This window comes from Canis aureus, chromosome 32, assembly GCF_053574225.1.
Source record: "Canis aureus isolate CA01 chromosome 32, VMU_Caureus_v.1.0, whole genome shotgun sequence".
Classification (NCBI taxonomy): domain Eukaryota; kingdom Metazoa; phylum Chordata; class Mammalia; order Carnivora; family Canidae; genus Canis; species Canis aureus.
In genome coordinates this window covers 13,758,178-13,772,402 of record NC_135642.1, presented here as the reverse complement: position 1 = coordinate 13,772,402, position 14,225 = coordinate 13,758,178, and the positions used below count along the sequence as shown (strand labels likewise).

General features: G+C 48.8%; 1 protein-coding gene across 7 annotated transcripts in view; it reads left to right on the top strand.

The window, feature by feature from the left end:
- PLA2G4E (phospholipase A2 group IVE) overlaps positions 1-10,277 on the top strand; it is a 58,735-nt gene extending 48,458 nt beyond the window's left edge. For all 7 annotated transcript variants that reach the window (XM_077880754.1, XM_077880758.1, XM_077880759.1 and 4 more), the window contains 8 exons: positions 849-1,071; positions 3,052-3,166; positions 3,683-3,820; positions 4,142-4,249; positions 4,799-5,002; positions 6,023-6,189; positions 7,501-7,684; positions 8,158-10,277. In XM_077880754.1, coding sequence (XP_077736880.1) covers positions 849-1,071; positions 3,052-3,166; positions 3,683-3,820; positions 4,142-4,249; positions 4,799-5,002; positions 6,023-6,189; positions 7,501-7,684; positions 8,158-8,378 — 1,360 coding nt within the window. In that variant the 3' untranslated portion in view covers positions 8,379-10,277. The remainder of the gene's footprint in view (positions 1-848; positions 1,072-3,051; positions 3,167-3,682; positions 3,821-4,141; positions 4,250-4,798; positions 5,003-6,022; positions 6,190-7,500; positions 7,685-8,157) is intronic.
- Positions 10,278-14,225: the final 3,948 nt, after the last annotated feature.

The window sequence follows — 14,225 nt, the reverse complement described above, 5'->3', positions numbered from 1 at the left end:
AGGGATCTCCGTCTTTGTTCTACTCCTTCCCACTGCCCACATATAAGCTAAGAAGAAAAGGGGGAAATTAATCTTTACCCAGCATCATTTTTGTGGGAATTGTGGCAGAGTGGAAAGAGTCCAGGATTTGGAATCAGCCAAGCCTGGGATCAAATGTTGGCCTCGCCATGCCACGACCCAGCAATTACTTTGCGCTGGCTACTGTTCTAACCACTTTAAATTGCATTAACTCATGTAATCTTCTCAATAACTCTTTGAAGTAGGTATAATTATCATTTTCCCCATTCTACAGATGGGAAAACTGATATGAAGAGCGGTTAGATAACTTGCCCAAGATTACACAGGTAGTGAGTGGCAGAGTCTGGTTTTGAACCCAAGAAGATCTGGGTCCAGAATCCTCACTCTTGGTTTTTTTTTTTTTTTTTAGATTTTATTTATTTGAGAGAAAGAGAGAGAGAGAGAGCATGAGCTGGGGCGGGGGTGTGGGGGGGACAAGGGGCAGAGGGAGAGGGAAAGCAGATTCCCCACTGAGCAGGGAGCCTGATATGGCTCCATCCCAGGATCCCGGGATCATGACCTGAGCCTAAGGCAGACACTTAACTGACTGAGCCCCCCAGGCACCCCCAGAATCCTCACTCTTAAGCAACATGGTATACCTGGCACGTGGTGGGCAGTCAAGAAATGGTGGCCACTGTGACTCTGAATAATAATGCCCCCTCTTTCCCTCCAGGCTCTTCTCCTGGTGGGTTAGGGTCTCCCACGATCTGTCCACCCTCTCTATAGCCAGATTCCCGTGTTCACTGGACCAGGGCTGGCTCAGTTCTATCCCCACGCGTGTCTCTCTCCAGGACCATGGCTACCTTGTACCGTGACCCCGACTGGTCCTCCAAAAATCTGGAGCCTGCCGTACTTGAGGCACGGAGGCATGTGGTCAAGGACAAGATGCCTGCCCTGTTCCCAGACCAGCTCTCCAAATTCCAGGAGGAGCTTCGGCAGCGCAGTCAGGAAGGCTACAAGGTCACCTTTACAGATTTCTGGGGCCTGCTGATTGAGGCCTGTCTGGGGGATGAGGTAAGTGCTCAGCATCTTCTGAGGTCCAGTGTGCCCCATGGATGTCCAGCTCTCTTTCTTCATTGGGGAGGGGATGATGGTTTAGACTTACTTCTCAAAAGGAAGTTAGCTTAGATCTGCAAATTTACTTGTGGAATGTAGGAGGCGTGAAGTGCCCAAGTGCATGATGGAGGAAGATGGTGGAACTGTCTCCCCACATCCCTTTAGTGACTGAGACCCCTGTGGTGTGGATGGCTTAGATGCTGTCCTGCAGAGTGGCAGCGTGTCCTTCTTGGCCAAGACACCAGGAGAGAACACGGGGAGGGAGCTGGAGGAGGCTGGCAAGGCATTCGACTGTGATACAAGTCTGACCTCAAGTGGAGGAGAGAGGGAAGAAGGGCTGTGAGAAGCATCCTAGACTGCTGGTCTAGAAGGTTCAACAAGGCCCTTGGAGAATCCTCTAAACAAATTGTCTGTCAGGAGTTCGGTGACCTCCGAGGGCATGAATGGGCCTGCCTCAGGATCCCTGCTGCTTAGTCATGTGCTGGGAGCTGCCCAATGGGAAGTGTGACCCCAGTGCAAATTCAGCCATGGATTTCAGAGCACAGCAGCTAATGCCCTTGAGTCGATCATACTCCTTGCAGTCGAAGGTCTGTAGGGCTCCTTCTCATGGCCACCTCACAGAGGATGGGCCCAAGGAGGTTCCTTTCAGCTCTGAGATCCAACAATCTGCATACTACGTGCCCAAGAAGAAAAGCAGTCTGTGCTGGTGCTCTCAGCTGCTGTGAGCATCATCTGGGATGTGGGCAGCAGTGGCATCTGCAGGGGACGCCATGGTCCTGGACATCAGGGTGAGCTCAGCAGACACCCAGACCCTTCTAGCTGCACAGGCCCCAGGGAGGACCGACTTTAGCTGTTGCTTGGCCCCAAAGCAGAGCTTCCCACCTAGTTTCTGTCCAGACCTATCTCTGGATCTCTGCCCCACTCCCAAAAGTATCTGAGGAGTCCTGAACTCAAAACAGAACTTGCCAGGAGACGGACGGTAGCAAATTATTTTCTAGGAGGTCCCTAGATGAAGTCATCCTGAAAATGAAAGATGACCTGAACCTCATCTTCAAAGTGCATTCATTCCTTTATTTTTTTTCTTTCAAAAAAAAAAATTAAGTGCCTCCCACATGTCAGAAACTGCTAGGCAATAGAGATTCAGAACTGAGGTACTCACAGCTTTCGATGGATCCCACCCACTCTCCCCTTCTTCATAACCCACCATCTAATCTGTCCTTATGATGAAGCAGGGCAGGCAGAGACTGAAGGTGTTGGCTTTTGGATTCAGGCAGGTTGGGGTTTCAGTTCTGGTCTTGCTCTGTGCTATTCCTTAAATTACAGCAATAAGTGGTAGTTAATATTTCTGATAATATTTAGTGCCCCGTGTGATGAGGAAGAAAGCACCAAGGCTTTTGATAACAGAAATCTGAGTGTTGCCTGGGGTTTGATATGGGGAGGGACTTTGGCTGCCATCAGGTACACCATTTCCAAACATTTTGTTTGAATTTTTTAAAAAGCAGCTTTTTCTCCCCCTCCCTTGTAAATTTTATGATGGAGCCCAATGTGCAAAGCAGATAAGAAAATGGACCTGCTCTAGTGTATGCGGGGTGGAAGATGATGGGGATGAAGAGGGACAGTGGTGGCCTTTTCCACCCCGACCTTTTCATTCTATGGTCCTTGAGACATGGGGAGATCCTGGGACTCTGAGGGATAGCCCTAAACTGCAGATTCGGTCCCACTCTCATCCATATGTCTGGGATGGTGAAGAGCCCAGGGATGAGTGAACATTCTACAGGTACATTTTAAGAGCAGGTTTGACTGGTATTGCCTGGGACCTACATAGTGACCTGGTGAGCTCAGGATGCAGGAAATGGCCTGCTGGAGGTCCAGACTGTCCCCTAATTCTGCTCTCCCTCTAGGCTGCTGCTTCTCCTTCACCATTTCATTTCCCCACAGAGAAATGAATCCAAACTATCAGATCAGCGTGCTGCTTTGAGCCAAGGCCAGAACCCCCTGCCCATCTACCTCACCATCAATGTCAAGGATGATGTAAGCAACCAGGATTTCAGAGGTAACACTGGTGGCTAGAAACTTATAAGGGTGTCCCTTCTCAGCAGGCAAAGGTACCCAGTACCCCAGCACACACACAACCGACCACACACTTTTGCCAACCTTCACCTTGACTTTGCTACCTCTTCTTTGTGGGTGGACTAGGCTGGTGGGGTTTCATGGCTTTTCTAGGAGCAGAGATTTGATGGGACAGGGGTAATCAAGTTAAGAAGGGAAGGGGTTCTAGATATTTCCTAAGGTGCCCAGAATGAGGGACTCTGGATACCTATCCTGCTTTAAAGTCAAGTGTGGTCTCTGTTTATCCAGTTTGTGGAGCAAATGAGCCATGAGGGTTGCAAAGCAGTGTTTTGTCTGGCAGCAGAAGCCAGTTGTGGGCGCCCCCATGTGTCCTGTGGGGGAACTGTGGCCTCCCTGTGCCAGGCACCCCCAAGGCCCAGGACCTGTAGGAGCCCTGAGGAGGGAGGGCTGGGCTGTCCAGGCCTGAGCCTGACAACCTGCCGTGCTGCTTCATGTGCAGAGTGGTGCGAGTTCTCTCCCTACGAGGTGGGCCTGCAGAAGTATGGGGCCTTCATCCCCACAGAGCTCTTCGGCTCCAAGTTCTTCATGGGGCGGCTTATGAAGAGGATCCCAGAGTCGCGGATGTGCTACATGCTAGGTGACTCCTGGCCCGGGAAGCCTGTGGGAATCCTTTCAAGTAGAGGAGTAACAGGGAGGCGTGCTCTATTCCCCCATAATCCTGTCCTAGGTGCTGGTGCTGGTTTGGGTTACCCCTTGAGCAGGTGACCCTCCTGCATTTGCCAGCATGCCCTCATCAGTCATGGGTGTCCAGCTGCACAGTGGGGAGGGAAACCAAAGTCTGTCTCACCCCCTGAGCAGCCCAACTTGGAGGGAACATCAAGACCAAGGTAGAAGCAGTCGATCTTTGGGGTCTGGGGGCTCTGGGGCAGAGCTGCTCACGGCTGGCCCTGCTCCCTAGGCTTGTGGAGCAGCATCTTCTCCCTAAACCTGCTTGATGCCTGGAATCTGTCCCAAAGCTCGGAGGAGTTTTTCCACAGGTGGACGAGGGAGAGAGTGCACGACATCGGTGGGTGACCCCACTGGCTTCCCCTCTTGGTTGGGCAATGCGGGGAGGGGCGGATCACAAACACAGGACCAGTCCACCTGCCACATGTTTCAATGTCATCTCTGTGGTTCAGAGATGACACAGTAGCTAGGGTTAGATAACCCTTGCCTGGAGAGGAGGGTGACTGGAGGTCAGTCACAAGCTTCAGGGGCCAGCTCCGGCTGACTAGGGGTTGGGGAGGGCTGGCAGAGGGCACAGTGCCGAGGAGAGCTAAGGGGGTGGGGATCTAGGAGCACAGTTACAGGTGGCTGATTCCCAGTCCAGATTCCCTATCCTCTCTGGGACTCCCCTTACCTGTCATCACCCCTCTTCTCCACCACCCTGTCCCTGTTCTCTCACCTGAATCCTCCTGACTCCAGTGCCAGGATCTTAAAACCTAGGCAAGGAAGGTATGAGTGGCACTCACAGTGGCTGGCCCTTGGGTGCCAGGTAACAATGCAGTGCTTCACCTGGGCAATCTGGGGACCCCAGCTCTTAAGACTTGCCTTCCATCCTCCCTCTCCCCCACAGAAGATGAGCCACTCCTGCCTGAAATTCCCAAATGTGATGCCAACGTCTTGGACACTGCGGTGGTGATCCCAGGGTCATGGCTGTCCAATACTTTCCGCAGCATCCTCACCCATCGGGCCTTTGTGTCTCAGTTCCACAACTTCTTGTTGGGACTGCAGCTGCACACGGACTATCTCCAGAACAGCCAGTTCTCCATATGGAGAGGTAACCCTACCTGGCTGCCTGCCTCTGTTCCGATAAACGGGGAAGTGCATGTTGAGGCTGCCGTGGAGAAAGGATGACAAAATTCCTCTGACCATGTTCATGGGTCAGAGTGTATCCCATGGTGTATTCCATGTTTGGTGAGGTTCTGAATGGCAGATGGAACAGTGTTAATATTTAATTAATTGAATTTGTACAACAATCCCAGCAGGTAAAAGTTGGGACCCTGGTGGGGAAATGTGGGTGCTGACTTTCTTTAATTGTACTTTAATGTGAATGGTGCTCCCTAGAATTGAGCAGGGATGACCCAGCTCAAGAACTCCCAAATAGTAAGTGGCAAAGCCAGGTCTTAAACTCAGCACCTCCTCCCCATCCTGCTGAGGCTTGAAGGTTGACTTGTTGCCATCTTTGGTATTTCCCTTGACCACAGCCTGTAAATGGCTGCTTTGGCCTGGCCTAATGATCCTCATGCTCACTGTCTGGGGATGAAAGGGCAGGGCTCTGGGCTTAGGGTTTGTACTAATTTATGATATTCTTACAACCCTTTTTTTTAAAAAAAAAAAAGATTTTATTTATTTATTCATGAGAGACACACAGAGAGAGAGAGAGAGAAAGAAGCAGACGGAGAAGCAGGCTCCACGCTGAGAGCCTGATGCGGGAGTCGATCCCGGGTCTCCAGGATCACGCCCTCGGCTGAAGGCAGGCGCTAAACCGCTGAGCCACCTGGGGATCCCCTCTTACACCCCTTTGACCCCACAAGCTCTGTGGCTGAGTCAGAGTGGGTTTTCTATGTGTGTTCCATTAAAGACTTGCTACAACCCCAAGATAATGCTGTTCTTCATCAGCACACCCCAAGGGGCACTGGGACTCACTGGGCATCCTGGCTAGAAGGGGGAGGGATAGAGGCCCAGGCCCAGGTAAAGGAGCTCCAGGCAGAGCATTGTGTCCACACCAGCTGCCTGTGACCATCCGCTGAGATCAGGTCACCAGGGCATGATAGTAACTGGAAATCTTGGCTTTCAGACACAGTGCTAGATGGTTTCCCGAACCAGCTGACAGAGTCCGTGAACCACTTGTGCCTGTTGGACACTGCATTCTTCGTCAACTCCAGCTACCCGCCCCTCCTCAGGCCAGAGAGAAAAGTTGACCTCATCATTCACCTCAATTACTGCGCTGGGTCCCAGACAAAGGCAAGTGTAACAAAGAAGGTCTCCTGCCTGAGCAGGAGCACAGTGCCTCTTCTGAGACAGGCCACTGACCGAGCCCCACAAAACTGGGAAATGGGAGAACATGCATTCCCCGCAGGCCCCAAGACTTAGCATCAGAGAAACTCAAGCTGCTTTACTTGATGTGAGGTTAGCCATTCAAATCTCAGGGGGCAGCCATCTGGCCCTCACATGCAGTGTGGGCTTTAAGTAGTCTCATGGAGCAAATTCTAGTTTTATCTCTGGGCAATTTTATTATCTGAGCATTTGCTGTATTTGGCAATTCATCAGAAGAAAGAGAAAGAAAGAAAAAGAAAGAAAGAAAGAAAGAAAGAAAGAAAGAAAGAAAGAAAGAAAGAAAGAAGAAAGAAAGAGTTTTAAAAAATAACCTTAATAGAGTCCAGTCAATTCTAAAGTTTTATACCACTTTGAGATCTTATAATGTCCTATTTTCAAAATAATCACATTACCCCTTTGCCCAGGAAATATGACCCTCTGTGTGATTACATTAAAAACCAGGACCAGAGGTTTTTATTTTTTATTTTTCTCTATTTACCTTTGAAAAGTTTTGGTCTTTTAAGGGAAGGAAATTCTTTTTTGGTTTCCTTTAATACAGTCCCGTCCTGAAGCCCAGGAAAGGGGAGTAGAGACCAAGGAGAAGCATGACACCAGTGATAATGACTCAAGTTCATAAATGAGTGACAATGTGCTTTCCTACACATGCTCTCACTTGATCTTTACACCACTCTTGGAGGTAGATGGCCCAACTGCTGTTATTCCCGTGTCACAGGTTAGGAAACTGAGGCACAGAGATGGGAAGTGGCTTGTTCAAGATCACTAGTGAGCTTGCAACAGAGGCCAGAACTAAGGGGATTCTGACACTCTCAGTCCACAGCTCTTTCTGTTAATGTCACATTTATAAAGATGCCCTTTCAGAGTCCTTTCCAGCCTTGTGGCCCTCTGGGAGTTCCAAAGGCCATGCACCTCCCATGGGAGCCTGGCCAGACATGGCTCTACGCAGCATAGCTCCAGTCACCCTCAGGCTGCCACTCACGTCTATCAGGTCTGTGTTTGGGTGAAGTGTCATTGAAAGGGCTTCTGTCTACCTTCAGGAGCTTGCAGTGGACACACACCAACCTATTGCCTCAGGCCCTTTGTTCTAAAATTAGCACCAACAGGCAAAGTAGTTGCAGACCTGAGACTTGGCTGGGGAAATCAGGAAGCTGCTTCTAAGAGTCCGGGTTTCTTACCACCACCACCACCCCCAATACTCAAACACGTCCTGTGATATTCCAGCCCATGAAGCAAACATGTGAGTACTGCACCATGCAGAACATCCCCTTCCCCAAATACGAGCTGCAGGAGGAGGAAGACAACCTCAAGGAGTGCTACTTGATGGAGAACTCCCAGGAACCAGATGCCCCCATTGTGATTTTCTTCCCACTCATCAATGACACCTTCCAGAAGTACAAGGCCCCAGGTAGGCCGCCTCTGAGCTCTGTTCCCACCGCCTACCCCCACTCCTGGCCTGGGGCTGACAGCTCCTATCGTTAGATTTGTGCAGTCTTCTGACTTTACTAACAGGGAAGCCAGGCTTAGCTCTAGTTTGAACCAACCTGGGTTTTGGGAAGAAAGCAAAGCCCTCCAGCTTGCATTAGCCAGTAATGTCCCCCTCTACTGTTTCAGTCACCCACCATTTACTAACATCCCACCATGGGCCTGGTGCTGTGTCATGCTAGGGAGGCCCCACGATGGGCAAGCTGGATCCCTGCCCTGAGGAACTTGGAGGTGTGCATGTGCATGCGTGTGTGTGTGTGTGTGTGCATGTGCATGTGTATGTGTGTTTTCATGCAGGTGTGTGTGTCCATGTGTGCTGGGACAGGCCACGGGGAGAGATACAGACACAAGTCATTACAACCTTCCATGTATAGCAAGTCCTTCTGCTGCCTCCAGGTGTGGAGCGAAGCCCTGAGGAGCTGGAACAGGGTCACGTGGACATTTATGGCCCTCAAACTCCATATGCTACCAAGGAGTTGACATACACAGAGGCTGCCTTTGACAAGCTGGTGAAGCTCTCTGAGTACAACATCCTGAATAACAAGGACAAGCTCCTTCAGGCCTTGAGGCTGGCGGTGGAGAGGAAGAAAAGCCCAAAGAGCCAGTGTCCATCCTAAGTCCCAGCCTCACTAATCCCATATCTGCTTCTAAGGTTGGGGGCGCAGAGCCCATTAGGGCTGACCGGCCTGCACAGCCATCTCTGCTCTCTGGCAAGGGATGTAGGCGGGCTGACCTGGGCTTTCTATCAAAAAAAAAAAAAAAAAAAAAATCAAAATTTTAAAAAGTTGAGGGAGATAGAGAAAAAGGAACATAACACAAGCATGTGTCAGAATTATATAGCCACAGGTATTTTTTTAAAACCTTTCCCTAAACGGAAGGGAGTCCAGTAGCCACAGGGTCCCATGCATGCCCAAAGTGTGGAGAATAAAAACGTGGCTCAACGAAGAGACTGGTTCCCCAGAAACCTCAGCCTATGAGCTGGATCTCAAAGCCCTCTCGACTCTACTCCTCTCTGCCTCCTGGAACAGGGGGCCTCCAGGAATAAACAAGAGGACCTGAGGAGGACTCTGGGTTCTCTGGGGGAAAAAATGCCTTTGTTAAATTTAAGGCAATTATGTTCTTGTGATTTGTATAGGCTATTATATTTTGTGGTTTTCATTTTTATGAATCAGGGTATTGATAGATAGTATGAGGCTAGAAGGTCCAGGCAGAGCATTAGACCGAGCGCTAGTCTCTTCAACAACAAAGCCAAACAAGTGACTGATGGGTTTCAGCAGGCCCTCCCTAGCCACTCAGAGCCCCAGGAATGGTGATTCCCTGGGATCTCCATCAGGCAGCCTCATCTGAGTACCCAGATCCAATGAAATACCAGGCAAAGCCCAAATCTGCAGCTCAGGTTCACTGAACAAGGATCTGGGATGTAGCTCAGGGACATCTGAGCAGGTAAATGGAGTCAGGCATCAGGCCAGTGCTCACTGACCAACCTGCTCCAGGGGCTCTCCTCAGTTCTCTTCTCACCTTCTAGATGGTTTCTCTGCCCTGCCCTGAGGGTTTCTAGATGCGATTATTTACTTCTAAATGGGATTCCCTTATTTATCATGTAAGCACTGTGGCCAGTACATCCCACCTCTTGGAGAGTTGCCCCAAGAGAAAAAAATAGAAAGAATCAACCCTTAAAGGAGTAGGTTAGCCTTTGGAGGAAGCCCATCCTTGCAGAAGGCTTACAGATAAATCACTGGGGACACAGAGAAGCCCCGTCAAAGTATCCAGGTCTCCCATCAGGCTAGGAACTTGACTAAAGAAATATATAACCTGAGCCACTGAGATGCCCAGGCTGATAGAAAGTGTGACCAGAAAGGCATGGGGTCCTCATGAAGCCCAGCAAATCTGGAAGACTTGGCCGTCTTTCTTGCCTCCCTAAGCAGCCCTTTGGTTGTTAGGAAATGAGTGGTGACGGGTAATGAAAGTTCAGAAAAGTTGGCTTCCAAAATCCATCCTTACTACACAAAATATGTGGAGGTGTACTGGTTAGTAATGCAGAACCTCTGGCCCCACCTGAGGTCTGCTGAGTCAGAATCTGCATTTTAGGGAGATTCCTACCTCCTTTGTGCTATACCTCCTATCCCATCCTCAAGATGGCTACACATATTAAATTTAAGAGGTATGGATTTATGCCATACTCTCCTATAAGCTTGGAAAGCAGGACTCAATCAACTCCCCTAAGCCACTGGTAAACAGGGCTCCTGGACCTGTAAAACTGGTCCCCACCCTCAGATAATGCTGACCTGGGACGCCACTCACCCCCTCCATTTGAGCAGCCAACAGCTTCCACTTCAACATCTTTTCTTTCCATGTGCAAAACAGGCTCTCCTTAAATTAGAGTGAGCCACGCTGTAAGACTTGTTTGCTGCAACAGTGAAGACAGTCCTGCCTTGGATTCATCCAAGTGCGTACAATGAGGCTCATAAAATCATTGTATTATTTGAACACAGAATAAAATGGCCATGTGCGGTAAATGCTGTTGACTCATCTTTATTCATTATCCAATGCTGCAAAACCAGCCCAACTCCTGCCCTCATCCTGCCTGGGCTTCTTGCACACCACTGCCGGCAGTATGCAAAGGCTATTTCCATCCATCCCCTTCCTCCTCTGCTGTCTTGTGGTGGGGCGCTCCTCTGTTTTTATGAAGCCGTGTCAGCCACCAGTAGAGCACCAGCTCTTGCTGCCTGATGCTGTTTGAAGCTCAGATGGTTTTCAGGAAGCACTGAGTGAGAGGAAGGATGGGCAGCCAGCACCAGCTGAGCACCTATGGAGCTCGGCAGTCGCCAAACATTCTCTGCTTTTCAGGAACTTAGATTTGAATTGGGATGGAGTGGGGCGAGGTGGGGGGACATGAAAAGATTTGTATATGAATTTGAGAAATTAAATAGCGACTTAGCTTCTAAAACAATGGTGGCAATGTCACAGAGCAGGAAAGGAGCAGGGGGCACACAAGGGATAAGGACAGAGTGTTATCAACTCTGAGAGGGCAAGGGCACAGTCCTGGGGAGGTCAGGGAGGCTCCCTTGTCAGCTTCCCTGCTCTCTGTCTCTAATATAATAAAATAGGAAAAATTAAATTCCTCTCACCCTCCAGTGTCTCTTTGCTCATTTGCCCTTTCCTTCCCAAGAGAGCAGCCAACATGCCACCCTGCCACATGGCTCAGTCACCCTCTCCCCCAGTAGATGTTTTCTGTCCCTACATCCCCACAAAAACACTTCTCCCCAAGGTTACCAATGTCCTAATTGCCAGATACACTGAGCCAAATGGCACCAGTTCTTTACAGGCTTTATCTTATTTGATTGTTCTCGATATTTGGCACTGTGGACCACTCCTCCTTCCTGAAACCCTCCCTTCCCACGACTTCCTTGCCAACAGCAGTTCAATTCAACTCCACCTGCAAATATTTCTTGCCTTCTCACTACATGCCAATCACTGTTGTAGGCACTGGGACAACAAAAATGATTAACAATTGACCCCATACTTCAAGGAGCTTCCTTCTGGTCCCACGTAGAAGGACTTCAGAAAAACAGAGCCTTGCAAAAACAAAGGGAAAGTTCCATACTAGCTGTGTACACATGGGGAACGCATTAGGGGCTGCCAACTAATCTCCCCCTAGAGGGAAGGGGCTGAGTTTGCTGGACGCCATTCATCCTGGATGTTTTCCCACCTTCCAGTCCTTCCTGTGGTCTCACTCTGCTTTCCATTAGCTGCTTGTATTCCCTGAGGTTCTCTCCTTAGCTCTCCTCTCTTTTCACTCCATACTCTCCAATCTCATCTACATACAGGACTTCAGCTACCTCTCCTATCTTGAAAATTCTCTAACCTTTATCTCTAGACAAGCCAGTGTCCTAAGTTCTCAATTCATGTATTCAAATTCTATACCACTTAGCATTCCTTCCTAACAACATCAAAAAGATCAAAAAGTTAGAGTATCTTGAAGAAGTTAGAAGAAATGTATTTCTCTATTAGATACCCAGCCTCCTTTCAGCTCTTGCTTCTGCCATCATCAAGTTTGCCTTCTGGACCAATATGGCTGCTGGAGTTCCACCCATCATGTCCACATTCCAGGCAGCAGGAAGGATAAAGGGATCTGAATTCCTCCTGACAATGAACACACCAGACTAGCCCTGTTCTGCCTAACTCTGGATTTCTTTTCTGTAACAGAAAACTAAACTTTTACCTTAACCAGATAATGAGAATTGTCCCAATTGTCTATGAGCAAACAAACCCCAAATATAATGGCATAAAATAACCACCATCTGATTACACCCACAGATTCTATGGGTCAGGAATTTAGAAAGAACACAGCAAGGACAATTCTTATTCATGTGTGGGGCCTCTGCAGAAATGACTTGAACTGCCTGGGGAGGACTCAGATGCCGGGGGTCTAGAATAGCCGGAGCCAAAGGATCTACCTCTGAGATGGCTCTTTCATTCACATGTCTGGTGCCTGGGTGAGAAAGGCCAGGAGGGATAAAGGACAGGCTCAATTTGATTGGCTGTCAGAGCACCTTCATGTGGCCTCCCCAGCATGGTGGTTTCAAGATAACCAACCTTCTTAAATGGCAGCTCAGGGCTCCAAGAGTAAATGTTATATAGTGGCAGGTGCATGGTATATTATGATCTAGTGTCAGAAATCACAGACATCACTTCCACAGTACTCTTGGCAGAAGCACTCACAAGCCAACCTAGATTTAAGTGGAGGGGACAAACATCCCATCTCAATCGGAGGCATGTCAAAAAATATGTGTGGCTATATTTCAAATTCCAGCCTGCTGTAATTGAATCCTTTTTTTTTTTTAATGTTATTTATTTATTCACGAGAGACACACAGAGAGAGAGGCAGACAGAGACAGAGGGAGAAGCAGACTCCTGACAGGGTGCCCGATGTGGGACTCGATCCCCAGACCTGTGATCACAATGCCCTAAGCCGAAGGCAGAGGTTCAATTGCTGAGCCACCCAGGCATCCCAGTAGTTGAATCTTTAATGTTGACCTTCCCTCTCTTACACTACATGAATGTCACATTTTTGGTTTCTGTTACTGCAGATTCCATTTCTGGTAACAAATTCATTGTAAGTTAGGAATTCCTTTTCATCTCTGATAGCAGAGACCTAACAAATAGGAGCTTCAAAACATTCATGAAAAAGAGCCCACAGGGAGGCTGTCCAAGGCTGGCATGGCACTTCCCTGATACATCAGGGATTCTTTCCTTCCAGCTCTGATTTACCATCCCTTGTGTATGTAGTCCTTGGCCTCGTGGTCCGAGACGACCCTGGATGCTCCAGCCATCATATCAACATGCCAGACTACAAGAGACAAGAAGGGGAAAGCGAGATGGAACTCTTTTCTTTCTAAAGGACACTTCCTGTAAACCTCACACATCCTTCACATATCAGCAACCAGAACTTGGCCTTATGATCACACTTAATTGCACAGACACTGGAAAATTTTGTTTTTACTTGGGTGGCAATGCGCCTGGCTAAAAATGAGAGTTCTGTTGCTGAAAAAAGAACAACTTATAGGCAGCTGGCAGTTTTACTGCAAGTACTTACTAGACATATTCACCTGCATGTGCCATAAGCTACATCTCCAAGTGGCAACAGTGACCTGGGTACGTGGCCACAGAGAAAGGAGAGGTGTGTCTGAAAAGGAAGGGGGCCCTTGCCAGAACAAAGTACCTCTCTAATCTCTTTAGTATGTGTCTCTCAGGCCTTTAACCACTCTGGGATTTAAAAATATCAGAATAGGGGTACCTGAGTGACCCAGTCAGTTAAGCGGCTGCCTTCAGCTCAAGGCATGATCCCCAGGGTCCTTGAATCGAGCCCCATATCAGGCTCTCTGCTCAGCGGGGAGTCTGTTCTCCCTCTCCCTCTCCCTCTGCTGTTCCCCCTGCTTATACACTCTCTCTCTGGTAAATAAATAAATAAAAATCTTTAAAAAATAAAATAAAATATGAGAGTAAGACAGTGGACTTGGTATGCATTTAGAATCAACCACTGAACACAATTTACTGCAAACCTTATGAGAGGTACCTGGGTGGCTCAGTCATTTAAGTATCCAACTCTTGACTTCAGCTCCAGTGGTGATCTCAGGGTTGTGAGATGAAGACCCATGTTGGACTCCATGCTGGGCATGGAACCTGCATAAGAGTCTCTCTCTCTCTCTCTCTCTCTCTCTCTCTCTGTCTCTCTCTCTCTCTCATTAGAAGGTCTTATAGAGGGCAGCCCCGGTGGCCCAGCAGTTTAGTGCCACTTTCAGCCCCAGGTGTAATCCTGGAGACCCGGGATCGAGTCCCACATCAGGCTCCCTGCATGGAGCCTGCTTCTCCCTCTGCCTGTGTCTCTGCCTCTCTCTCTGTGGGTCTGTCATGAATAAATAAATAAAATCTTAAAAATAAATAAATAAAATAAAATTTCTATA